Raw genomic sequence first — 27119 nt, forward strand, 5'->3', positions numbered from 1 at the left:
AGGATGACTAGTGTGTTAGGAACATACATTTCCTGGAGTTGTTAAGATAAACTTAATCATGACTTGGAACGAGCTTGTGTAGTGCTTATGCAATGTCTAGACAAAATCAACCTTTTTGAAAAATATTGTTATTGCAAATAAGTGGTCCAAAATTGTTTGTGTTCGATTATGAGAAAACATGATCGATTGCTTGGTCGTTTTATCAAAGCGACCAATCTTCGATTATTTCAATTAATCGGACCACCACTAGTGTTATATAGTGCTTTTAATGCTCATGTGTATGTGTCTAAAGACAGCCACAATTTAGCCGTGCACAATTCAGTTACAAGAGACATTCAAATGCTAGTGAGCGAGTATGGTTTCAGGCTGCTTATAGAAATATTCCTACAGTATCAGCGCAAGAGACAACAGAAATGGACTTCACACATTGTACCAATGTGGGGAATAAAAGCCAGATCTTCAGCATGACGATCGGACCTTTAATCATTAGGCTACTCATCCCCCTCTCACATTCAAGTGTGCCGTCATACATGACGTAGTTATGGTTAAAAATAACGTCAGTAAAGTTGCCAGTGAACGTGTTTAATGTCAGGTTTCTGACTCAAACTCTGTTTCAATTCCCAGTCAGGTTGGATAATATTGCGTTTCTAGGTTCCATGATGCGTTTCCCGTTTTATTTTGGTCATTTCTTCTTCAGTGACACGGTCCTCTGTTTCGATGTTTAGCTGACATTTTCCTCTGCTTTGCCAGTTATGGGTTTTCCTGGAAAACAGTACATATGATCATCACCAAAGGCTATTTAACAAAAGTTTTCAAATTGGTTTCGTTTGGTATTTTGATGGATAAAACAGGAGATTATGATTACATTAATGCCAAGCGAATTTGCCCCTTGTTAGCCGGTTCAGTAAGTTGGCCCAGAGTGTAAGTTAATTATTAAATTATTAAGTATTAAATGTACACTCGTAGTATAGTATAGTTCGCTAACACATCAGCGTATTGGTTGTGATTCATAAATATGTGCTGATGATAGTCGGAATGGTCTCAATGGAGTGATTATGCGATATGGAATATTTTGATTATGGTATATGGAATATTTTGATTATGGAATATGGAATATTTTGATTATGGTATATGGAATATTTTGATTATGGTATATGGCATATTTTGATTATGGTATATGGAATATTTTGATTATGGTGTATGGAGTGAGTGAGTGACTATGGCTTTACGCCGCTTTTAGCAATATTCCAGCAATATCACGGCGGGGGGAAACCAGAAATGGGCTTCACATATGGAATATTCTGATGATGGAATATGAAATATTTTTATCATAGAAATGGTTCATTTACCACAATGTTTTCGAGCAGATATAAACTGGAGTAGGTTGTGGCATTCCATTAAATGCCCCGCCTTTGTTCATCGACATGGGGTAAGCGCCAACATTCTCCACAAACAACCGGTCCCCGATTTCAAGCTCTGGTAAATGACACTCCTCGAAAAGGATGTCGTCACCTGCACACGTCTGTCCCCAGACACTGGACTTGAAGGTCACCTCACTCCGTGGAGCCTGGAACAGGAATACTGAGTGAGTAAGTTTAGTTTTACTCCGCACCCAGCAATATTCCAGCTATATGGCGGCGGTCTGTAAATAATCGAGTCTGGACCAGACAATCCAGTGATGAACAGCATGAGCATCGATCTGCGCAATTGGGAACCGATGACATGTGTCAACCAAGTAAGCGAGTCTGACCACCTGATCGCGATCCCGTTAGTCACCTCTTACGACAAGCATGGGTTACTGAAGGAACATTCTAACCCGGACCTTCACGGGGACAGGAATATTGAGGAGGTACTTCTTTGTCTATGGATAGTAGAAACACCATGTGCATTAAACGTTGTAATGAAATCCCATATTGAGCTCATATGCACATGCCATTAACCTGTAAATGAAAAATTACAGGCACTGTGTAAAATAAAAGAGGCAAAGCGATCCAGACTGCATTGTACTTTTCTTGTACCTAACAAAACCTCTTTATTACTTTCTCATATGGAGAGCCTACAGTACACGTTGACGCACGTACAGAAGTATCGTGACAAGCATTATTTAATTATTTTCTCATTTGCAGACAGATTGTCTTTGGCATGTATCTGCCTTAGGATCCCCTTGTGTCGTAGTAAATATACTGTTCAGTTGAAGATGTTGCGACTCGATGTCTTTCAGTGGCATTTAGAAGTTGTACATTGAGTGATGTCCAAGATATTTTTATGGATTAAACTTCTTTTTAATTTCTCTCACGACGTTTCGAGACCATTCCAGGTCCCTTTCAGTTCATTTAGAAGTTGTACTGATGGAGGGACCTGGAATTAAACTTTCTGATTTTAAACTTTTTTTTATTCCAGGTCTCGTCACGACGTTTGAGACCATTCCAGGTCCCTTCATCAGGTAAAAATATCTTGGACATGTTGCGACTCGTTACTTTTATCACAGAACAAGGTTCTGTTGAGGTGTTTCACGCCGCTCTCAACATTCCACTGCATGATAGCTGTCAGAAAGTAATGACAAGCCATGACATGAGCATCGATCCACACAGTTGACATGGGTTACAAGGCAGGATCAACACAGTTTGCGAGCTTGTCTACCCGATCCCGTTAGTCGCCTTTTACGACAATGATGGGACAGCTGAGTGCACATTCAAACCCGGGTAATAGGAGGTCATATGGTAAGGAAAGGAAATGGACGTTTGTGACCCCTTAAAATCTTCAAACACTTTAACAATAGTCATGATATAATTTAGAAGAACCGTTATACAGATGTACATATGTTGCGGTGGGACAGCCTACCTTCAGCAACGACGGTTGTTTCGCTCCAGTACAATCCGTGAAGGTGACGTTAAAGGTACCAAAGATACTGTCATTCAGAAAGTACAGGAATTCATTCTCAACTCCATCTGAAGGTATGAATTTTCTTTGTAAGCATTCAGGAAATCGTTCAGTAGATAAGTTATGTTATGTTATGCCATCACCCTTTTCTGAGAAGGGATGCCATGCTGAGACATCTCAGAAATCACCACCCATCACCACCACCCACCACCTCCCCGCCACCAACACCACCCGCCACCACCCGACACCAGTCTGAATTATATGTGATATATGGATGTTTGAAAGCCAGTGTCGAAATAGATTTATCATCCACGACTTTCCAGGTGAAGTCAACAAGGTGAGATCATGGTTTTAGAGTTAAAACTGTTTGCTGGGAACGCTGAAAGTACTCAGTCTGGAAAGAAATAGTACAAGAGGGAGCGACTTAGAATATTCAGATCCTATCCAGATCACTACATCTGTACACTGTATTATACACATCTTCAGAAGGCTCCCTTTGCATTACCCTCATCCAGAGAGCTTAAACACCACGTCGTACACGATACTACATGGCTGCTTGCTTGTTCTTCTAGTAACAGGGAAGTGGATTTAAACCAACGACCACAAGTGTCTGTCACGCCTAAGTGTTTAACAATTATATAATGCGACTTGCCCACTGACACCTGTAAAAAGTGTCCATTAGAAGAGTGAGTGAGTGAGTATGGTTTTAGCAATATTTCAGCAATATTCCAGCAATATCACGGCTGGGGACACCAGAAATGGGCTTCACCCATTGCACCCATGTGGGGAATCGTACCCGGGTTTTCTGCGTGACGAGCGAAAGCTAGGGTACCCCACCGCCCCTCCATTGGAAGAATTCAAGACATTCATACCTTTCGTATAGCGACCTTGCATCACCTTCTTTCCGATAACTGTCAGGACCAGGGTCGCACACGATGACACAAAGTAGCGACCAGGCTCTGCTATTATCCTCACTCCTCTCTTAGCGGGAAAGTGGTCCTCAAGGGCAATGTTGATGAGGCGTGCAACCTGCAAATACCAGTCAACACATGCTGACATCAACCTACAAATACCAGTCAACACACGCTGACCATCAACCTGCAAATACCAGTCAACACACGCTGACCATCAGCCTGCAAATACCAGTCAACACACGCTGACCATCAACCTGCAAATACCAGTCAATACACCATCAACCAGTCAACACACGCTGACCATCAACCTGTCAATACATCGCTGACCATCAAATACCAGTCAACACACGCTGACCATCTGACCTGCAAATACCAGTCAACACAAGCTGACCATCAACCTACCTGCAAATGCAAATACCAGTCAGTCATACGCTGACCATCAACCTGCAAATACCAGTCAACACACGCTGACCATCAACCTGCAAATACCAGTCAACACACGCTGACCATCAACCTGCAAATACCAGTCAACACAAGCTGACCATCAACCCGCAAATACCAGTCAACACACGCTGACCATCAACCTGCAAATACCAGTCAACACACGCTGACCATCAACCCGCAAATACCAGTCAACACACGCTGACCATCAACCTGCAAATACCAGTCAACACACGCTGACCATCAACCTGCAAATACCAGTCAACACACGCTGACCATCAACCTGCAAATACCAGTCAACACACCACAGCCTGACCAGTCAACACACGCTGACCATCAACCCGCAAATACCAGTCAACACACGCTGACCATCAACCTGCAAATACCAGTCAACACAAGCTGACCATCAGTCCTGACCATCAACAAATACCAGTCAACACACCCGCTGACCATCAACCTACAAATACCAGACAACACACGCTGACCATCAACCTACAAATACCAGTCACACGCTGACCATCAACCGCAACACACCCTGACCATCAACCTGCAAATACCAGTCAACACACGCAAATACCCATACCAGACACACGCTGACCATCAACCTGCAAATACCAGTCAACACACGCTGACCATCAACCTACAAATACCAGTCAACACACGCTGATACCAGTCATGACCAACCTACAAATGCCAGTCAACACACGCTGACCATCAACCTGCAAATACCAGCCAACACACGCTGACCATCAACCTGCAAATACCAGTCAACACAAGCTGACCATCAACCTACAAATACCAGTCAACACACGCTGACCATCAACCTGCAAATACCAGACAACACACGCTGGTCATCAACCTACAAATACCAGACAAAACACACGCTGACCATCAACCTGCAAATACCAGCCAACACACGCTGACCATCAACCTGCAAATACCAGTCAACACACGCTGACCATCAACCTGCAAATACCAGTCAACACACGCTGACCATCAACCTGCAAATAAATGCCAGTCAACACACGCTGACCATCAACCTGCAAATACCAGTCAACACACGCTGACCATCAACCTGCAAATACCAGTCAACACACGCTGACCATCAACCTGCAAATGCCAGTCAACACACGCTGACCATCAGCCTGCAAATACCAGTCAACACGCTGACCATCAGCCTGCAAATACCAGTCAACACACGCTGACCATCAACCTACAAATACCAGTCAACACGAATGTACCTTCACGGGTACATGTATTGAGCAAGGGTCGCGTATTTCCCCAAATGTACATCAACATATATTCATGAAGAAGCATAAGAACAAACCTCGTCACAGTCAGGCTTCGAAGCCAATATTTCAGCATGAGTTCAGCACCAGAACAACCAATAAAATAACCTTTCTTTCTGTTTTCCGCCGCTGCTGAGATTGTAATGAGGAGAACAACTTACCTTTGAGTAAAACATATCGTTTGTGAGTGGGGATTAATGATGTTACCATAAAACATCATGTATTTTGCTACTTAGTATGTAATGATGGCAAAAATTAGTTTTGGGGGGTAAAGTATTACTGCTAGCCTGTGGATATTAATTGAGTTACCTCTTTAAATTCCACAGGAGCTCTCTTCTGCCCTAAGAAACCCCCTTCAATATCCAGGACACTCAGAGAAATGTTGAGTTCGGAGGCAATGGCAAAGGCCCTGTCAGCTCTTTCTATGGCATCAATGAACACACGGCCATCCACGACTCCACTTCCAACATGGAAACTGTCAGAAGTATACAATAGCAACTGATATGATTATCGACGAGTGATTTGTTATCTAGTAGCACCTGAAATTTTGTAACTATTATTCAATACCATTCTGATTTAGATAGTTTCAGTGCACAAATGTAATATTTGATTAATGTGAGCTCTAGATTGAAATCGGTTTTCTTACAAACGGTCGAAAAGAGCAAATTGTTCCACAATGGGAAATCATAACATCGAGAATCATGAGAGAGTTTGTGCTTTGTGCTTATCAATTCAAACTGATGTTATAAGGCTTGTAGAGCGTCTACATCAAACAGTAAATGAGTGAGTGAGTTTATTTTTACGCCGCTTTTAGCAATATTCCAGCCACATCACGGCGGGGCCGGACACCAGAAATGGGCTTCACACATTGTACCCATGTGGAAAAGTGACGAGCTTTAACCACTAGGCTACCCCACCGTCCCCAGACAGTAAATGAACCATTCATGACGGTTGTTTCAGTTTTCCAAGGAGATTGTTTGCCATGACACTTTTTACATATGTAACTTCTGGGAAAGGGCGTTCCTAAGTTGGATAACTTGTGCCCAATCCATTTCATTTTCGAATAAAATATGTTTAAAACAAACACATTTTACCACCATCCCTATTGCTTAGAGGCTCAATACTCTCAAACACCAAATTATGTTTTCCAGTTTCCATTATCTATAGAGAGCCGTCTTATACGCTGGAATACTGCGAGTATGGCGCTGAGCAAGAAACAAAAGCTGACCACCATGTATTCTTATTCAACTCTTGGTTATGTACATTCGTAACTACTCGTGTCATTTCGGCAAGCCGGATAGCGTCTCGTACCCCTCTCGTGGCCATGTTTACGACTGGGCCCTGTCTAAGCGCAAACGGGCATGGAGATGAAAATAGTCTAGTACTATTGCCAAGGAAAGATAACTCTGAATTTCCAAACATGGCTCCTAGAATATCCCATATCCCGTGGGCAAAACAGCGATACAGTCATTCCCTTTGTAAATATATTTCAGTGTTTAAAATTTCTGATCCTTTAGCTCAAAGTTTCTATTTAAATTGTGCTTTGCATAGTTTAGCGAAGTTTCAAACTTCAACGGTGCCGCCATTTTCATGCTTCGAAATGCGTTTTACTACGCGCGATTTGATTGGTTTGCCACGATTCTTAGCACTAATGGCGTACGATAGGGGGTACGAGTCTTCTTGTAGGTCACGGAAAGAGGCGAGTAGTTACGAATGGGTTATGTAATGTTGTAAGAAATGGACTATCATACATCAAATTAAAGGAACGAAGTACAAAGCATAAGTATCCTTGTCCATGTTTTATCAGCAGATTAGCATGACGTCAGATCAAAGAACTTTCCAGAAAAATAGGGACAGTACCTGATCCCCACCACATTCAGTTCCATTCTCTTAGCGGCTGCAAGAAGAGGCCGGACCTGGTGCTGTTCACATCCATACTGGATGCTTAACCGATGCTGCACGTCATATTTATCTGACGGTTTTATTCTCAGCAACAATCTGAATGGTTAAAATAAAAACAAAATTACTGACTAAAACAGGAAGAACTCCAAACTACTTATCCTGCCTGGGACAGAATACGTCTATTTGAGTTTATTCTTTCTCATTCTGCAGGAACAGATTAGTTGTTTTTTGTTTTATTTTTGTGTTTTTGAAATGCGGACTTTAAACTAGGGGATGAGTATGTGCAAAGAGTAACAAGGAATTTCAATAATTTTACTATAATTGAGCCTGGCAGTTAACAAACAATGCGAGCCGTTATTCAGAAACACGCAGGAATTGTCTCAAACTCCTCAGACAAATTTCTGCAAAGCACTGAAATTGAATATGTTATTGCAACACTAAATGTCCTATGCGATTATATCATTTTATGAAGCATACCTATCTAGGAGTGTATGGTATTCTTCTATTATATTTCCGCTGTCATGAGCCCCAGAGTGAGGATGAATATCTGTACGTAACAGAACCTTTGAAAGTCTCCAGAGTGAGTGAGTGGGTTTAGATTTACGCTGCACTCGGCAATATTCCAGCTATATGGCGGCGGTCAGTAAATAATCGAGTCTGGACCAGACAATCCAGTGATCAACAGCATGAGCATCGATCTGCGCAATTGGGAACCGATGACATGTGTCAACCAAGTCAGCGAGCCTGACCACCCGATCCCGTTAGTCGCCTCTTGCGACAAGCATGGGTTGCTGAAGGCACATTCTAACCCGGACCTTCACGGGTTGAAAGTCTCCAGACACAGTTGGGATGCACGCTCTACTGACGCTTCCACCTCAAAACAACTATGACCTGTCTACATAGCGATCACATACGTCTACTGTTAAGTAAGACAATATTTTGTATCAAAGTGATGCCCTGCTTCATCCGACCCCAGTGAAGGTTCTGGAAATGGTACGTGCATATTGGAAAGTTACAAATGACAAATGGAACAAGCAACTTGTTGAGGGCCTTGTGCACCATGTGCCATGGAACAACTGGTGATGTCAGATTTCTGTGGGAGACAAACCGCCACCTCACAGGAATGCACAAGGTGTGTATATATATATGTTTAAACGGAATGAGATATGGTACACCGTTTAGCAGAAACGGTGTCTCAAATAAATGACATTAATTAATTTCACACGGGACATCTTCAATCAGATACATCTCACTAAAGTTGTTTAATGTATGCACACATCCCAACCACAAACTCTGATTCCCCGCCATTCAAATTATTTAAAATGTTATGTGCTGTGAGGCAGTGAAGCGCCATTTAAGACAACTAGTTATGTTTTTATATTTGTCATAATTACAGGTAATGTACCTTGCGTGGGGATGAGTTGACTTTATTTTGATGAGTTCATGCTCGCTGTCAAACAACTAGTTATGTCTGTATATGTGTCATAATTACAGGTAATTTACCTTGCGTGGGGATGAGTTGACTTTATTTTGATGAGTTCATGCTCGCTGTCAAATGCCATCAAATCAACACCAGCAGCCGCCGCATATCTGATGTCTCTACGGCATTTGACACTGTGGGAGTAGACGATGTTGCATGGCTCCACGCCCAAACCAAGAATAGAGGCCATTTCATTCTGAAGGAAAATATAAATATACAATTGACTGATCAAACCTTGCACCCATTCAGTTAAAGATTAATTTAATTTATAGAAGGTGTATCATTGCCAATGATAATTTTCGATATTACATTAAACAAATAAAGGATTGCAAATCAACACACTTCACTTCCAGAAGGTGCCAACAAGCCTTCCTCTTTTGGTAAGTTACTGACATTGGAGATGTAATGTCCCTACCCTGCTGGCACAGTCAAAGTAGACACCGAGGTCAGTTAAGAGAGAGAGGATCTGAGGGTCGTTGTTGCACTTGACAGCTGAAATACAAAAATTGCGACACTCTTATAACGTATTGCGAAGTACCCAATACATGTAGGCATTCATCTTTGTATGGTAGTCGCTGAAAACGGAGAGGTGTACATATGCTGACCTATTATTGTTAAAGGTTATACTCAAAGCGAGTGAGTGAGGAGTTAGGTTTTACGCCGCTTTTAGCAATATTCCAGCAATATCACGGCGAGGAACACCAGAAATGGGCTTCACACATTGTACCCATGTGGGGAATCGAACCCGGGTTTTCATTGTAACGAGCGAACGCTTTAACCATTAGGCTACGCTACCGCCCCGGGTATAAACACAAACACGTACATGATCAGTGAGTGAGTGAGCAAGGTTTAACCCCACTTTGAAGAGACTTCCTGTTCTATCACCACATCTTAATTGGTGTGCTTCATGTTGACAGAAAGCCCGAAGTGATGTTTTCTCAGACGTTAAAAATGTGCCACTTTGGTAAATCGACGACAACGGAAATGGTGATAACATAAAAACATAAGCGGGGCGAACCGGAATTATGAAAAAGACGAAAGATTTCCATGCTGCAGACGACTGGGCAACAGATTTTAAGTTGCCTATCTCAAGAAAGCAGTGACAATGTTATAGTTACGTTATGATCAACTATTGGGGACCAGAGTGAAATTGCTATGGGCGTTGCATTCAAAAGGTGTTCACTTATGCACGGAGGTGGATTGGTGGCTCCTTGTCTGGCCTCGGAGTTTACAGGGCAGCCCTGCTGAGATACTGGGTAACACCAAGATAAGAGGGGCAAGGATTAGGATGGGAATCGGACCAAATATCTAACTTCCACTCTTGAGGCAGACAATAGAAGGATGACATGTTTACAAATGTTACTGCTAAACAGTAAGTATTGTTATAGTGACAAAGCCATTTCCACAATCGCCATACTTCCCTGTGTTCACCCCCAGCTGTTAGACCTGTGAAACACAAACTTGATATACCCATCCTTGTAACAGACTGTATGTTTATCGCAGTTCTTCCTACTATTCCAGCTATATATAAATAATTGAGACTTGAACAGACAATCCAGTATTTCAGATAAGGAACAAACTTTATGGATGAACAACTTTATTCGGAAGATGCCGAATAAAGAAGTTGTTCATCCATAAAGTTTGTTCCTTATCTGATACACCAACTTCTAAACATGCCTCTCAAAGAAGTAATCCAGTATTTGACATCATGACTGACTGACTGACTGAGTTTAGTTTTACGCCGCTTTTAGCAATATTCCAGCAATATCACGGCGGGGGGACACCAGAAATGGGCTTAACACATTGTGCCCATGTGGGGAATCGAACCCGGGTCTTCGGCGTGACGAGCCAACGCTTTAACCACTAGGCTACCCCACCGCCCCTTGACATCATGAACATCGATCTACGCATCTTGAATATGATGACGTGTCTACCAAGCGCCAACCGATTCGGGTTGCTTAAGACCAATTCTAACTCGGCTGTTCACGGGTCCATAAACTATTGTTACAAAATAACCAGTCTGTTTGGATCAAACTGATACCGATAAATCACAATCTAACTCCAAATCGGTTTATGATCAAACATTCATTTCAACGCAGAATGTAATGAAAACATTAGACCAACTCTGGAAAAAGGATGGATAACATTTGTCTCTAAAATGAAAGTTACTTAACAAACTATGATCATTTTGTTTTGATTTTCCGTTGGAAGTTTACAGTTGCAGGAACAGCCTGAATGGCGGAAAGCACGTGCAATTGTGACGTCTCATCAAGTACAGCCAATTGACACGGTACATGAGACAATGAAATCCTCCTCTGACATCAAGTCGATTATTTTCAAAAAAGATTTTTTTAAACGTGAAATGAAAGGGGTCGCACCTTAAATAAATAAATTGTAAATTTGTAAAAAACGCACTGCATGTGCGGCTGAGTTGACAGACTTGAGTGTTTTCAGAAAGAGTTATTAAGAAATGCTGTTAGAAGACTCTATAGCAAAAGTAAATTCCTTCCTTACGCATTTAGCATAAATACACGGTGTCAGAACATCCGTTGACTATATCCGAATATCAGCTATGGAAACTTTTGCATATTTGGGTTTCGTTACAAAAAGGTAAGTGGGGCAAATAGGCGGGTGCTATGTGAAAGAGCTGGCATCGTGCGACTACGCAACACATACTAACGCACTATCACACAAAACGTCAAGAAGGATTCGAACCATGGCCAGTGTTTTGGGATGGAAATCGGGTGAACGCCAGCCAGACTGCAAGCACACCATGGGTAGATAGCTCCTCTATGGAACCATGTAACAGGAAATTGCCTTTGGGCAAGGGTGAGCGATTCATTGTGTTATACGCAGGTTGTAAATGTGTGGGGCTTCTGTCTGATTGTTCACTCGTGTACAAGGCGAAATCCAAAAACAGAGATTACCACACTGAAATGAATGGGGAAGATTTCTGAAATTGGGTGAAAAAACAGCTGGTACCAACACTTCCTCAGAAAAGTTCAATTGTTATGGACAACGCACCATATCATAGCGTGCAGGATCCAAATGCAAAAAAATAATGATAATAGTGGATATTTGTAAAGAGCCAGTGTCCACCCACTCATGCGTGCTAATGGCGCATTAAAACTATTTACAGAAGAAGGGAAAATGTCAACTATAGGCTTTAGTAAAAAAAATGTCTTTAGGGCCTTCTTAAAAGAGAGTCCAGGGTCGGGGCGAGTTTGATTTGGAGCGGTAGAGACTTCCATAAGAGACATGCTGAAAACTCCTCTTTCCAAAAGAGGTGAGCCGAGCTTGAGGTACTTTGAGGAGCTGTTTATCCTGGGAACGTAGAGTTCTGGAAGGCACATACTGGGTTAGGAGAGATGAGAGATATGTAGGGGCAAGGTTGTTGAGACACCTAAAGACTGTTCACAGAACTTTGAAGTCAACTCGGTACTGAACAGGAAGCCAGTGCAAAGACTTTATCACAGGGGTTATATGATCATATTTAGAACTCAAAGATATAATTCTAGCGGCTGTATTCTGCACTTTCTGGATTTTTTTCATGTGCTCTTTGGATATTCCAGTGAGAAGGCTATTGCAGTAGTCTAGGCGGGAAGACACAAGACATCTGACCAGGATATATGCGCTCTCTTTAGTGATGTATTTTCGGATGGTACCAATGGAACGAATGTGAAAGTAGCATGTCTTACACAGATGATCCACAAAAGCTCCAACATCCAACAGCAGGAAAAGTGATATGGTAACAAGTCAAGAAAAAACAAGATATTCCGTTTCCATCAAAAGCAACTAAACCTGTTTTGTATGACATAATAAAAGGCAACAAAACACCAATCCATTAGGTAGATCAATAAAGCTCATGGCCATGAAACCAACAGAACTGATCTGGGGATCTCAAAATCTGATGTGGGCCGCAACAAACCCACGTTCAAAATTTCGGACTTTCAAAACGAAGAACGCCAGCAATCTGTCAAAACTGTGTACAGAAAGTTGAAAATAAAATGACCAGTACTGGATGAAAAGTGGTTTAGATTATGCCAACATTCAAACAGTCATCATAAGTGTACAATCTGAGGGTATGACGGGAAAGTGAATCAGGAATTTCCTCAGATTCCAGTAAGGAAGAGTTTTGATACAACCCCTAAATTTTTACATTCTGCTAAGCTGCACGTGCTTCCTGCCCTTTAGGGTGTTCTTGCAACTGTTACTTTACCCTCTTAAATCTCCCACGGAAAATCAAAACAAAATGATAGTTTGTTAAGTAACTTTTGTATTTGGAGACAAACGTTATGAATACTATTTCCAGAGTTGGTCTGATGTGATCATTACATTCTGCGTTGAAATAAAAGTTTCATCATGAACCGATTTGGAGTTATATTCAGATACATCGGTATCATTTTGCCCTAGACTACAGCTGTATCGGAAGTTTGTGCATGTGCAGTTTTAAACACACTGATATATGTCGTTTACCTCTCGGAGTAGAAAGTAAACATTGATGAACAAAGTTAAAGTCAGCTGGACAAAAGGAATGGAATACAGTATATATTGTTGAGGACTAAGCTTTCGTACAGAGGACATGCTTTAACTGATATGATGTAGTCGCAATCGTCCAATTAATTCTGCATTTTTTTAGACAATTCTTATGACAAATGTGATGATTCCGTTGCTTATATTTATCGTTAAATACTTATAGTATACTTACAACAGCTCTACGTACCGTAGTATGGCTTCACCCTGGGTAGATACCTGCGCCATTGTCTCATCTTTCTGATGACATCATCCATATCAATGGTGATGAAGGCGTCTTCAAAGTATTCATCCTGTAGAGGAAATATTTCACAAATATGTTCTGCTTGTGATTAAACTGCGTTAGAATAATTGTTAACAACCCCAATGATATTGAGTGAGCTTAGTTTTACGCCGCACTAAGCACTATTCCAGCTATATGGCGGCGGTCTGTAAATAATCGAGTCTGGACCAGACAATCCAGTGGTCAACAGCATGAGCATCGATCTGCGCAAGTGGGAACCGATGACATGTGTCGACCAAGTCAGCGAGCCTGACTAATCGATCCCGTTTGTCGCCTCTTACGACAAGCATGGGTTACTGAAGATCAATACTAACCCGGATCTTCACGGGTCCTTAATAATAGTGAACAGTCACTGCAGTGTTGATATGCTACTCTTATTAGGCCGATTTAGTTTCTGATCAAGCATAGCCGAAATTCCATTATGTATTCATGTAGACAAAATATAGGCCTTTGTGACAAAGGGTTGAGAATACCTTTTCCGTTTCCTTTGATATAACACTGCTGATTTTGTCTTTGATGCCGTCCCCATCTTCGTACAGTATCACACCTTCCATACCTGCAACTAGCGCCTTCCTGGATGTAAGCAAAACAGTATTTAGCTCTTGTGTCATTTCCGTCACATCATCGGCGTGACGAGCGAACGCTTTAACGAGAACACTACCCACTAAGTGGAAGACCAACGTCTTATCACATTCATTATACATGATATACAGAAAGGTGTAGCAGATATTCTAATAAATCCATTCTATGAAGGCATGTATTTGGGAATCGAACTCAGGTCGTCGGGGTGACCAGCGAATTTTTCAACTATAATGATAATGAGTGTAAATATACTCAGAGGCCAAACTTATTCTGACACACAAACAAAAGACAGAATGAGTGTTGAACTTTTACTGACTCGACTGAAATGTTATTAGATAGAAAGACTATTGTAACTATCAACAGTCCATAAGGACCGCGCACCTGGTATAGTCCGTTTGGCTCAAAAGCGGACCGATGAATTGCAATCTAACTTGAAAGCTAATAAACATATAATATTCAATGAAACACTGATCATAATCAAAACGTCAGACAAACTGAGGTTTTTTGCAGAATTTATGTCCTTAAAATAAAAAAGTTGTTTAACAAACTTTCATGAAAATATTGACACAGTTCACTATTTGTTACGAGGGAGGAGTGCAGAGAAAGGGACAGCCATGTGTGCGAGAAAGGATGGAGACGGCACAGCACAGGTTAATGAATCAATAGCTTTGTCGGAACTTGTGCACCTGCTTCTCTATCACCTGGCTGTCCCTGTCTCTGCACTCTTCCCTCGTAACAAATAATGAAATGTGTCAAAATTTTAATGATAGCTTGTTAAACAACTTTTTTTTAATTTTAGGCCATAAATTCTGCAAACGAATCACAGAGTTGGTCTGACGTTTTGATTATGATCAGCGTTTCACTGAGTGTTATATATTTATTAGGTTTCGAGTTAGATTGCAATTCATCGGTCCGATTTTGAGCCAAACGGACTATATATGCAAATAAGTCACACCACAAGAACTGGTTCACAAGCAAGTTCACACTGTCTGTAGCGAGTGTATTGACCTTGTGCATTGATGCCTGGCACCTTCGCCTCAGTGAAACCACAACATGTCTTCTTGCAGGAGACTATTCCACAGAGGCAAGTTTGGCGTAGTTTCTGTGGCAGTTGGGAGGATTCGGATCGTACCATTTCGTACTGGAAGTGATCAAAGGGTGACAAATCAGGGAATCGTGCGGGCCAGGGCGACACAAACATTGTCCTGATTATGATATTGCTGTACACCGTCACCTCGTTGCATTTAAGTTCACGCCAATCAAAATCATTGGCGTCCTTACTGCAGCTGTTATCCCACCCAGGGGCCGATACAGCTTTTTGAGAAAGGGGGGTTGCGTACTCTTGAGAAAGAGGGGGTGCACGTTTGCACTTAATTTTCAATGGTCATTTAATAAACTTTCCAGAACGCATCGCCTGAGGTAATGTTCACCTGTTCGTCTGTAGACACGTGACCTGACATCAGGAAACGCGACTCATAGGTGAAGAGAACCCAGTCCGCACACTAGTCTCCTGAACAGTGGAAAGTTCGACGCTGATGTTCTGACGTCCGAGTTGATAGCAGGGCTTCGCATCTTGCACAGATGCCGTGGACGCGTCGACATCGTCCAACTGTTCTTGCAGCTACACCTCTGTTACCTGGTATGGATGTAAGGGCTGCTGGCTGTGTGGTTCGAATCCATGGGTCCAGGTATGGGGTCGTTACTTCTGCTCGGCCACTACGGGGACGGTCTGTAACGTTGTTTTTGCTAAAATTGTCGCCATAGGTTCAAAATGGTATCTCAAATCACGTTGAACCGACAAGCAATGCCATGCTGCGGTGTACCACACTGTGAGTGAGTAAGTTTACTTTTACGCCGCAATATCACGGCGGGGAACACCAGAAATGGGCTTCATACACTGTACCTTGTACCATACTGAATGATACCTGTAGTTCTCCAGGCGAGTGAGTGAGTTTAGTTTTACGCCGCACTCAGCAATATTCCAGTCATATTGCGGTGATCTGTAAATAATCGAGTCTGGACCAGACAATCCAGTCATCAACTGCAGATTCACAGGAGAACATGTGAACGTACGGGAAAGCCGAACATAACTATAAGCAGTAACGGGTAAATATAACACTGATTGGTCTATTGGAAGGATATCCCGTGAAAAAAGCCTTGCAGTAGCCAATCAGAATGAAGGGTCTGATGCAGCATGAGCATCGATTTACGCAACCAAGACAACGAGCCTGGTTACCTCTTACGACAAGCATGGGTTACTAAAGATCAATATTCTAACCCAGATCTTCACGGGTTCTCTCCAGGCGATCTGTCATTTTCCTCGAGATATGAAATGTCGAAGCGATATTTGTCCAGAACGATCAACAGGCGTTTTTCTGACTTCTGTACTTCTTAAGACTGCATTGAGTGGGCATGCTAGACGTGTGATTGTCTGGACTTTGAAAGAGAACATTGCTGGTCACTTGTCTCGAATGTCATGAATCTTGCAAATTTCGTGCAATTCGAACAGCTGCTGGCTCGCGTTTCTTCGACCATTTTAACACACTCTTTCTCTGGTTCAAATCCAAACAGAAGACTAAGTCATCAATATCCCCCGCAACGGCAAGATACACTTTATGAATATGTCTACAAGTTATGATCAGTCAAATGTTTTGAAGTGTAATCAGTGTATATAGCAAAGTGGAAGGAGAGTATTGACGGGTTTTTAAGATCTGCTCCAGAAAGGAGCACTACCAAATTCAGTTCAAGCCTAACTTGTTGCCATGGAAATTCAACAAGATGTCATTCTCATTGCCACAGCCTAAGTCACGTTTCCAGGGAAAGAGCAAAAACTAAAATACATATCTGGGTCTAAACCTCAAAAGGCACATCTATGGCTCATGCTTGACATGTGTACCAGGTTTGGTTAAGCTATCACGAATCATTTAGCAGATATGCTTCGGACAGTGTGACGGACGGAGTGACAGACGCGGGGAATAAAAAGACGTTCACAAGATTATCAATGAAAAGACTCCATGTCACAAATTAGTTTGACTCTGTGCATATACAAATGACCTCATTGGTAAGTATAGTTTGTAAGGAACGTGTAATTATGTATTATCCATCGACAGTATCTATAAAGTATGTGTAACGTTGCCCTCTTCCGTCATTGCAATGCAAAATTGTGAAGATCAATATGTCTGTCACATAACATTTTGGGTCGACACCGGTTATCAATGCATGCAACTGGTAAAATGCATTGTGCTTGATTTAATAATGGAACTTAACATATACTGATACTCCACATAGAAAACGGAGCTTGTGAAATCGGCAACAGTGTAATCACCCCGGCTGACGTCCGTGAACCTGGACGACATTACATAAGCGAAATACATAATGCCATGCACGACAGTACCTGAACGGCTCTACTGCCATAAGGACCGCCTCCGTGATGTAGTGGTTAGAGCGTCCGCCCGGAGAGCGGAAGGTCGTGGGTTCGATCCCCGACCGCGTCATACCAAAAGACGTTAAAATATGGTACTTGTTGGTCCCTGCCTGGTGCTCGGCATTAATGGGTACAACAAGGACTGGTCGGCTCGGAATCAGTATAATGTGTCTGAGTGGGGTATTCATGCTTCACTGCGGCATGGTATCTCAGTGGGCTAGCACTATAAAACCAGCTTAAGTCTGGGTTAGTACAAGCAGCCGCACATACACATACACACGCATGCACGTCGTCATATGAGCGAAATATTCTCAAGTACGACGTAAAACCCAATTTCACCTCACCTCACCTCTACTGCCATAACATGTGTTGTGTTGCCTGCATTTAACCTTCTTCAAAACATCTTCTGTGTTGATCATTACATAACAGAGCTTTAAATCATTATATAACATAGCTTCATATATCATATAACATAGCTTTTGAAAACCCTATACCCCGCCGTACTGGAATATTGCTAAAAGCGGCGTAAAACTAAACTCTCACTCACTCTCACTCAAATTTCATTTGCAGGTGGATTTCGAAAATGTTAAAGTCTAACTTTTCTCTTTCGTGCCATTTGACACAATAACGCTATTTTGGGTGAAAAACATACCCTCGTCGTCTGACATTCTCAGTGACGTCTCTCTGTCGGAACGTGGTTTGAATGCCATGTGCTTCTTGTCACGTGACTGTATCGGTATTTGCACGTGCGGATCGCACCTCGGGCATTTAGAGCAGTGACGCCCGTACACTGTAACATCTCTCCCTATACAGCACACGGTCGCGCAGAAACCCTTTTTAAATTTAATTCACACTCAGATGGTGAATTTATGATTTTCCATCACGCTACGGTACAAAATTATTGTGACGGTTGATACATTGTACATGCTTCTCCATGAAAATCACAATCACCCCCTAGCCATAAATTATGAACGGTCCCAAGGACCATGTTTAAACAGCCTGCATGGCATTGCCATGAGTTTGACACAACAAGAAGCTTAATCGAATAACCCCTTCCTTTACGGTTATTACGTATGATGTGTCAAGTGTTTTTGTTTTTTTGTATTTCTAAAAAGGTTGTTAATACTCTTGTATAAAAATATATGTCATTTAAGTAGTGGTTCTTTTATTCCGATGTGTATATGCCTCACTTGCGCGTCGATTCAGAAGTATATCCCATAACTGTAACTAACTTCAGCAACAAGAACTATTTTCAGCAAAATAAAACAGTATATATCACTGGTACAGACGTGATGCAGTGGACGCCGCAGACAATGGTTTTAAATGTAAAAAAAACTCTCACTTCACACAGTTGCCCAACAGTTTTGAAGGATATAATCCAGTTGTTATATCAGCTAACCGATTTATTTTCTCACATTAATTTCAGAATCCCCGAGTCAAATGCGATACATTTTCCGTTTTCGGTCATAAAATGTAATGAACCATGCACATCTCATCAATGTAAACATGTTTTCATTCTTGGGTAAGAGAGTGTAATCAGCCCCGCGCACACGGCTGTTAGCATGTTGCTTTCGTAGGTGTAATGACGTCACAATATGGTATGACGTCATAGTTGACTATTGTTCAAGTTGTCTATTGATGCTCAGTTCTGTCGCGCCTGGAATCAATACTTGTAACTTTTATGACATCATAAGAATAGTTTGCATGTTGTAAACACTTGGACACACGTTAGTTGAAAATACGAAGACAGTCACATTGACGTGGTCTTAGGCCTAATCACAAATATATTTTACGACCGATTTGATTGATAACTCAACTTACATGAGCCAAACGACCTCTTCATATGGCCGAACAAGACACCTCTCTTGATGCTTCAAGCTCTGGCAAAATATTTTCTTTCACCTTGGCAATATACACAGACACCTTTTTGTAGCGGATACATTTTCAAAGTAATTCTAGACAATCCAACACTCAGCACATACCGTTATTTAGAACCATGACCTGTGCTAAGGCAAATGTGGGTTCATGGTTTGCCCTCATTAGACCCAGGTTTCATTCCCCACATCTGTACAATGTGTGATATTGCTGAAATGTTGCTTAAAAAGCGGCGTAAACCCCAACTCACTCACTCACTCACTGCAAACACTGAAAACTAGAGGTCCAGTCGTCGAAGGCTGTATACATGAGATTTGCCCTTTTAACAGCTGTGGGTTCATATGCCTTTCTTTCATAAAATTGAAAATCACAAAGAACTGTAATTGTTAACTGTTTATTTACTAGGGCTGCGCAATATAACCGGTTTACCGGTATTTACCGGTTCAGACATGAAAGCGATACGTATTGCGATACGCTGATCGAAAACCGGTATTTTGACTTGCATTCAGAAAACTTCGTAACGCTCGGAAATCTTCGGATATTTCGTTGTTTCATTGGTGCCAAATATTATTTACATTTATATTTTGTCATGATTAAAAGTTTCTAATAAAGCTTAATCAAGCATTGTGACTTTGTTGTGTTCATGCTTTATAAATCAAGCATTAACACGACTATACGTTGTTTAAAAATACTTCTTGCAATATATCGCAATATGAAAATTCTCTGCAATACCCACCCCTATTATTTACCCCCATCTGTACTGACTGACTGACTGACTGACTGAGTTTGGTTTTACGCCGCTTTTAGCAATATTCCAGCAATATCACGGCGGTCCCCCATCTGTAGGGATAGCTGTGAAATAGAGATTATTAACCGAGTGTGTTTCCGTATCATGAATATCATATATTAAGAATAAAAATTGTGTTATGCGAGCCTTTGCACCGATAACACCCTCCATTAGATGATAAACATGTTTATTAAAATGCTACCTGTTCTTGTTAACTGTTTATTTACCCCCAACTGTAGGGATAGCTGTGAAACAAGGTTATAAATATACTCCCCATCAAAAGTGTAGACTCACTAGTGTAAATGTAGCCACTTACTTCAGTCAACTGTTCCAAATTAGATTTTGCAAATTATTCCATGTTGTTTAAAGGTACTGTTTACATATGAACTGATGTATTGTAACACAAATTCGTAACGTTGAAAAGATTATTGTCATGAGTTCAATAAATCATGAAACTCAGTGAAAATTAGCGAATTCTTACACTAAAACGCAGCTGTTCACATGCACGATATTTGCACATGCTTTTCAGCAATTTGAAGCATGATCCTCATGCAATTCATCTGCATAAGGTTTGCAGTTGGTTCCCCAAAATTAGGGGAGAAATTCATCTTCAATGTAACCACATACATATTATACATAACATATAGTGAATGCTTTAAGTGAGTCTAAACATTTGGTGGGTAGTATATGTTCACCTGTCACGCTAATTACCTGTGTCCCGTTCTCCAACTGCCAAAGAGGGATTCTCAGTCTTACAGTCCATCTCTGCAATACGTGTCACTAAATCTAGGCTAACTACAACGCTAACGCCATGAGCGACATGCAGATGTGTATTTTGTGGACAGCAGACAGAGCATTCAGTGTGTGCTGTGAACGATTCAGTATATTCATAGCCTAGATATAATCTAGGTTGACAAAGTTTAAATCCTATCCTCCAAGAATCAACGAATTACGTAGAGAAAACCTTTGGAAGCAATCGAAATCCGGGGCCAAAAATATTTGATCAAAGACCAAGGCTACCACATAACATCGGCCAACTAACAGTTAATCAAGCTATAGACTATCAATTAGCACTCTAGTCAGCTTGTTTTTGGTAGTTAGTCCCTCCTATTTACTGGTTTCCTGTCCTGCGCTATTTGTTGTACATGTACTTACCGGCCACTTGGCCTCATCCAATTCCCACTTCATGTCAATTACATCATGTTGTTGTTAATGTTAATCTGGTGTTTGTCAAAACACGCTATCTATACAGTACAACCAGAAATTATTGAGAATTTAAAGATTGTAATTTTTTATATTTTTTCACTCATTACTCACGTTTTAAATGTGAATATTAGCAGAACATAACTCCAGATTCAAAGACAGGTGAACAGTTAGTATTTTGTCAAGTCACCATGGGCAGCAATGCAGGCTTCAATGCGGCGGGGCATACTACTGATCAAAGAAGTTAGAAAGTCGTGGTCCATGCTGTCCCAATATCGGACCACCTCTTCTTTCATTTCAGCAATATTTGTCAGATTTTTCTTATTGACACTTTCCTTCATAAGTCCCCAAACATTTTCTATTGGATTTAGGTCAGGGCTATAGCTTGGCCAATCTAATAATGTCATATTTTGGGTCCGAAACCAGGCCTGTGAATGCTTTGAACGATGTTTTGGGTCGTTGTCCTGCTGGAAAATCCAAACATTTCCATAGAACAAATGAGCAGATGGAAGTAAATGTCCCTCGAGAATATCTGTGTACCGCTCACTGTTCATATTCACTTATAATACACAGAGGGGCGTTGCCCTAACACAGATATGCCACCCCACACGTTAAATTTCGGACTGTACTTTGGGCGCTAAAACAAAGATTTTTCAGTTTGTTTGGTCCAGAATTTCAGTGTATTAGGAAACAGCCACACAGAACTTTCATCTGAGAAAATCACATTGTCCCAGTTAAAATTTCTATGCTGTAAGCACCAGTTCAACCTTCGCTCCTTTTGTTCAGGTTTCATGAACGGTGATGGAATTCCTCGACTTTTCTGCCAACCCATTGCATGCAGCTCAGTTCTAAGTGTCTCCTTACAGACAGCCACAGTTCCTCTATCAATCATATCCAGCCTTAAGTTTTCTAAACTCCTTCGTTTGTTTTTAGAAACAAGAATACCAAGCAGCCTCCTGTCACCGACAGTCAATTTTCTGGGCCTACCTGCGCCTCCTTGGTGCTCAATGCCATATCCATTTGCAATATTTTTCAAAACACGATAAACAGTGGACAAAGAGATGCCTGTTCTACTTGAAATCACTTTAGCTGATCTGATGTCCTTGTTATAATTCTCTAAAATCAACTTCCTCTTCTCTAAATCATCCATACTGAGGATCACTGAAAATGTCATCTGCTAGCATGTAAATAAAGGGGGATAACTCTTCACAAACTAATGAAAAAGGATTAACGGAGTTGTCTCTCTTGAATGAAACCAAGCACTTGATAGCTGGTCAAGGTTGTTTATACTAGAAATCCAATTAAACATATTCCTAAAATTCTCAACAATTTCTGGTCATACTATATAGAGATTACTAAACGAGTGTCTGTCAGATACCATTTATCTTACAACGAGTTGGTTCAATACGTTTTGAAGCAACGAATTGTAAGATAAATGGTATCTGAAAGACACGAGTACAGTAATCTGTTTCTTACACACCATAAAATCGTATCATTTTATGGTCGAATAGATTCAAATTTCATGTTTTCTAATCGTGCGCAATAATACACAAAACACAACGTTTATGAATGAGTGACGTCACTTGGCTTCCTAATCACTACTCATCCCCATGGTGACCCTCCACAAAAAGGTTTCTGCCACCTCTTCGCATCATCAAGGCAATGGTGATAATGATAACTAGGTAAGATCACTGAAAATTAATTAAACCCTCTAAAACGATGATGTTACCATGCAAATGTGGATGATTTTAATTCTTGCAAGCGTAAAATATTTGAGCGTGTGACGTCATCGTTATCGCTTGGTGGTTGTCGTCATCATCGGAAGATTGTTTTGGATATCTCTGCACATTGGGGATCTGTACTTGTGTACCAGTTTACGTTCAATGTTCTACCATCGACCGGAGCCAAAAGTTTTGAGTGTGTCTAATTAGGTGCACCCAGTGTGCTTGAATGTGACATTGCTGAGGTTACGTTCACTGTCAATGGGGGACTACTCTTCTTCGCCACATCCTTCTCGTTTTCCCGAGCCAGAAACTGCCACTTGGAATGTAATGGAATTTACGGAGTTTTCAGTATGAAATGTGAGTTGATTACATCCTGTAAGTTATCAAGACATAAACTTTTCATTATCATGCGTCGGAGGAATATCTTGAGCAATGACTTATGTGTAGATCAACCGTTCCTGTATATGTTCGATTGAACAGAAAGGACGTGTGCCGCCATTTGCACTCATGAAGCCTTGCAAAACGTACCATGTTGTACATTGTTTCAACGAGTGTGTTTTGGTTCAGATTGTCATGAGTGAATTTGATAACATTGGAATCACATAGTATCTCGGAGCTGGAAGTGGGTCTCCATCATGTGTATCAGTGAAAAATGTCATGTTCATCAATGCATCGAAGAAACAACAAGGCAAATTGATCTCTTGACAGGCACTGACGTTATCGTGTCAGGTATTTTTGCAAGACGACACATGACACTTGTCGCATCTCTCCAGTAAAAGTACCAGTGTTGTACATTTTGAATATTCGAAGGGAATCAAGGGCTTTATCTCTAACGGTGATTTTCACATAATTGTTTACACAGGTATCACAGATTGTTGGAGCCATTTTGAATTCATGACTAGAAATCAAAAGTTTTAAAAAAAGGAATTAGAAAATAAATAGATTTGTGTTATATTTATTCTACTTGTCACTCATTGTATAAATACCTGTTTATGTTGCAATCGCGAAAATAACAGGTAGGTGTAAAGGGGTATTTTTTGCACGAGTAACAGGTTTCTGTTCGATTGAAGCACGAGTAACTTATCAATGAATTTTAATCAGGAAAGTAGTCCGTCATACCCTGACCCTGGGTCATCACCATGGAGTAGCCAATCACGGGATTAGAAATCGATCTCACACATATGTGTGATACCAGTTTTCTCACATGGGTTTCTCACCCACGGGTGTGTAAGAAATATACTTCTCTTCACTTGGTTGTAGTCAACGTTAGCCTGATAACGGTTTAACAATCTGCATCAAAAGTTGTTATCAGTAAAGTTGTATGCTTCATTAATCTGGTGTTTGCCATATCATGCTATGTATATATACTTCTCTTCACTTGGTTGTAGGGGCGGTGGGGTAGCCTTGTGGTTCAAGCGTATGTCGTCTCGCCGAATATTGCTGGAATATTGCTAAAAGCGTCGTAGAACAAACTCACTCACTCACTCTTCACTTGGTTGTAGGGGCGGTGGGGTAGCCTTGTGGTTCAAGCGTATGTCGTCTCGCCGAATATTGCTGGAATATTGCTAAAAGCGTCGTAGAACAAACTCACTCACTCACTCTTCACTTGGTTGTAGGGGCAGTGGGGTAGCCTTGTGGTTCAAGCGTATGTCGTCACGCCGAATATTGCTGGAATATTGCTAAAAGCGTCGTAAAACTAAACTCACACACTCTCTTGGTTGTAGTCACTCGTACCCTGATAACGGTGTAGCAATCTATACCTAAAAGTCGCTCTACGCAAAAAACAGGATGGTGTTATCCGGAAAGTTGTATGCTTCATTATTGACTCATCAACTTCTAGAATGCAGATCAAACCAGTAGCGGGCAGATAACGATTTGTTTTGCCCCCTCCCCTCCCCTTGTGAAACAAGAAAATAAATACAGAAAAAAGACCATTGACGTTGGGTATCTATAGCGTAAAACGGGCTCCTGTCGTGGCGGTATCAACACAAACATCTGACACATGACAGGTTTATTTGTGCCGAAAATATCATCTAACTCAAACTTTACCTTTACAGCTTTGTTGTACATTTTGCTGTGGCAAACATACATGTGGCACTTTCAAACGTGCATGATGGTGGCGTTTTCCTCAGGTTTTACAGTAATGGGATTTCCTAGAGGACAGAAATAAAGATTAAGGTATTTAATAGTTATTTTAAAATCTTGGTCAGTTATATTGGGTACATTTACTTCAGGAATTTGTAAAGTCATCTATAGACATTTGTTATTCTGCAAAGCGAACGTAAAAGGTAAACCAACAGTGAACATTATCTGACTGTGTTACTGACAATTAACGATGACACTGGAGTCTTCGTGAAAAGGGTAAGCATGTCCTGCCTTATCATTCAAACAATTATCCTTAAAAAAATATATAATGTTTCCCGCCGCCGCGCAGTAGTTCTCATGCCATGTGACGGCGACATTTGAACAAACTAGAGTGAGTGAGTGAGTGAGATAAGATTTCAGCAGTATTTCAGCCATGCCGTGACTACAAAAGTATTTCATATACCGCTAATACATGTTGTTGGACAAACTAGACAACAGATGGATGGACCAATAATCCTGCCACAAGATAGCGCATTGATTGATGTTGCTCAACCGGAAACAAGATATATTAACCTGAGATAATGTTTGCTGTGGTCAAATGCAGATATTCGGCTTCCCATAAGTTAAACACAAATGTTTAAGGAATATGTTCGTTGCATCACAGTGGGGACAGTCTTGGTGTCTCGACCTAAGCATTTGTGTTTGTTTCAAATCATTATACGATGTAAATGGCAGAATAACCAGTCTTGGATATACAACGAAACAGATTCCACTGAACGTGAAAGGCAGAGCGAGGTTAAAAAGATCATATGAAAGGGAGTGATCGGATACCACACATGATAGTACGTACATTGAAGCCAGGCAGATATGGATTGCTCTGTTTTGGCGTTTAAATGACCAGCCTTTGTTACACAGGTTGTCCAGCAAGTGTTGTCTTGTTTAGTTTATTTTTAGTCATAAACTGAATGTTTCTCACCAGATTTGTTTGGAGCAGACATACATTGGTGTCGGTTGTGGCATTCCATTAAATGACCCGCCTTTGTTTATCGACATGGGGTAAGCGCCGACATTCTCGACAAACAACCAGTCCCCGATTTCAAGCTCTGGTAAGTGACACTCCTTGAAAAGGATGTCGTGACCTGCACACGTCTGTCCCCAGACACTGGACTTGAAGGTCACATCACTCCGTGGAGCCTGGAACAAGAATACTGAGGAAGCAGGTACTAGTTAGGTACTAAGGTTAGGGCCTCCACCGTAGTGTCAAATTTGCAGATACAAATGAATTTAGGGTTCCCAACGAAAGTGCTTGATCAACAGCTGATGATTCAGTCTGTCAAAGCTGATAACAATGAGCAGTATTTTTGAGCGTTTCCCTGACCCTCCTGGGCGAGGTCACATGACTGTCGCTGAGAAACATGGAGAGTTTGTTTCGGTGCCAATCACTGATTGGATCTGCAAACATCAGTATTTCGTCTCATCTTCTTCAAGTGATAAATCAGCTGCGGTAATTAAAATCTTACCTTTAGCAACGACGGTTGGTTCGCTGCAGTGCATTTCGAAAATACGGCGTTGAACGTTCCAAACACAGTGTCATTCAGAAAGTAAAGGAATTCTTTCGCAACACCATCTGAAGATGACAATGATTTTGACGATTTTGGGTTCAATCAACCTCTTATTGAGTGAGTGAGATGTTCTCAAATGATGCATATTTGGGGCG

The 27119-nt window shown here is 41.2% G+C and overlaps 2 protein-coding genes across 5 annotated transcripts in view; both read right to left on the reverse strand.

The window, feature by feature from the left end:
• Positions 1 to 566: 566 nt before the first annotated feature.
• Positions 567 to 18515, reverse strand: LOC124275157 (ornithine decarboxylase-like). Of its 2 annotated transcripts, none has more exons than XM_046710654.1 (11): positions 18381 to 18515; positions 14196 to 14295; positions 13630 to 13732; positions 9322 to 9398; positions 8930 to 9102; positions 7385 to 7522; positions 5834 to 5999; positions 3768 to 3909; positions 2842 to 2948; positions 1350 to 1567; positions 567 to 762 (listed from the first exon to the last, which is right to left on the reverse strand). In XM_046710654.1, the coding sequence occupies exons 2-11, from the start codon at positions 14274 to 14276 to the stop codon at positions 648 to 650; spliced, it is 1320 nt and encodes a 439-aa protein (XP_046566610.1). In that variant the 5' UTR covers positions 14277 to 14295; positions 18381 to 18515; the 3' UTR covers positions 567 to 647. The 2 variants fall into 2 exon arrangements, with proteins under 2 accessions (XP_046566610.1, XP_046566609.1); XM_046710653.1 differs by having other exon boundaries at positions 3753 to 3909.
• A 6855-nt stretch (positions 18516 to 25370) lies between these two features.
• The window catches only part of LOC124275159 (ornithine decarboxylase-like), a 65641-nt gene continuing 63892 nt past the window's right edge, over positions 25371 to 27119 (reverse strand). For 2 of the 3 annotated variants that reach the window (XM_046710656.1, XM_046710655.1), the window contains exons 9-11: positions 26923 to 27029; positions 26379 to 26596; positions 25371 to 25470 (exon numbers count right to left, since the gene is read on the reverse strand). In XM_046710656.1, coding sequence (XP_046566612.1) covers positions 25446 to 25470; positions 26379 to 26596; positions 26923 to 27029 — 350 coding nt within the window. In that variant the 3' untranslated portion in view covers positions 25371 to 25445. Of the gene's footprint in view, positions 25471 to 26378; positions 26611 to 26922; positions 27030 to 27119 lie in introns of those variants that run through there. The other variant, XM_046710657.1, reaches the window with a different exon arrangement.

This window comes from Haliotis rubra, unplaced genomic scaffold (genome assembly GCF_003918875.1).
Source record: "Haliotis rubra isolate DU_JTF1 unplaced genomic scaffold, ASM391887v1 Scf199, whole genome shotgun sequence".
NCBI classification, from domain to species: domain Eukaryota; kingdom Metazoa; phylum Mollusca; class Gastropoda; order Lepetellida; family Haliotidae; genus Haliotis; species Haliotis rubra.

Excerpts from the sequence above, each read along its gene's own strand:
- LOC124275157 (XM_046710653.1), bottom strand. The coding sequence starts at position 14,276 with ATGGAAGGTGTGATACTGTACGAAGATGGGGACGGCATCAAAGACAAA. Across the intron at positions 7,523-8,929 it reads TCAACTCATCCCCACGCAAG|ATTGTTGCTGAGAATAAAAC; the intron begins GTAAATTACCTG and ends TTAACCATTCAG. Across the intron at positions 3,910-5,833 it reads CTCCTGTGGAATTTAAAGAG|GTTGCACGCCTCATCAACAT; the intron begins GTAACTCAATTA and ends TGGTATTTGCAG.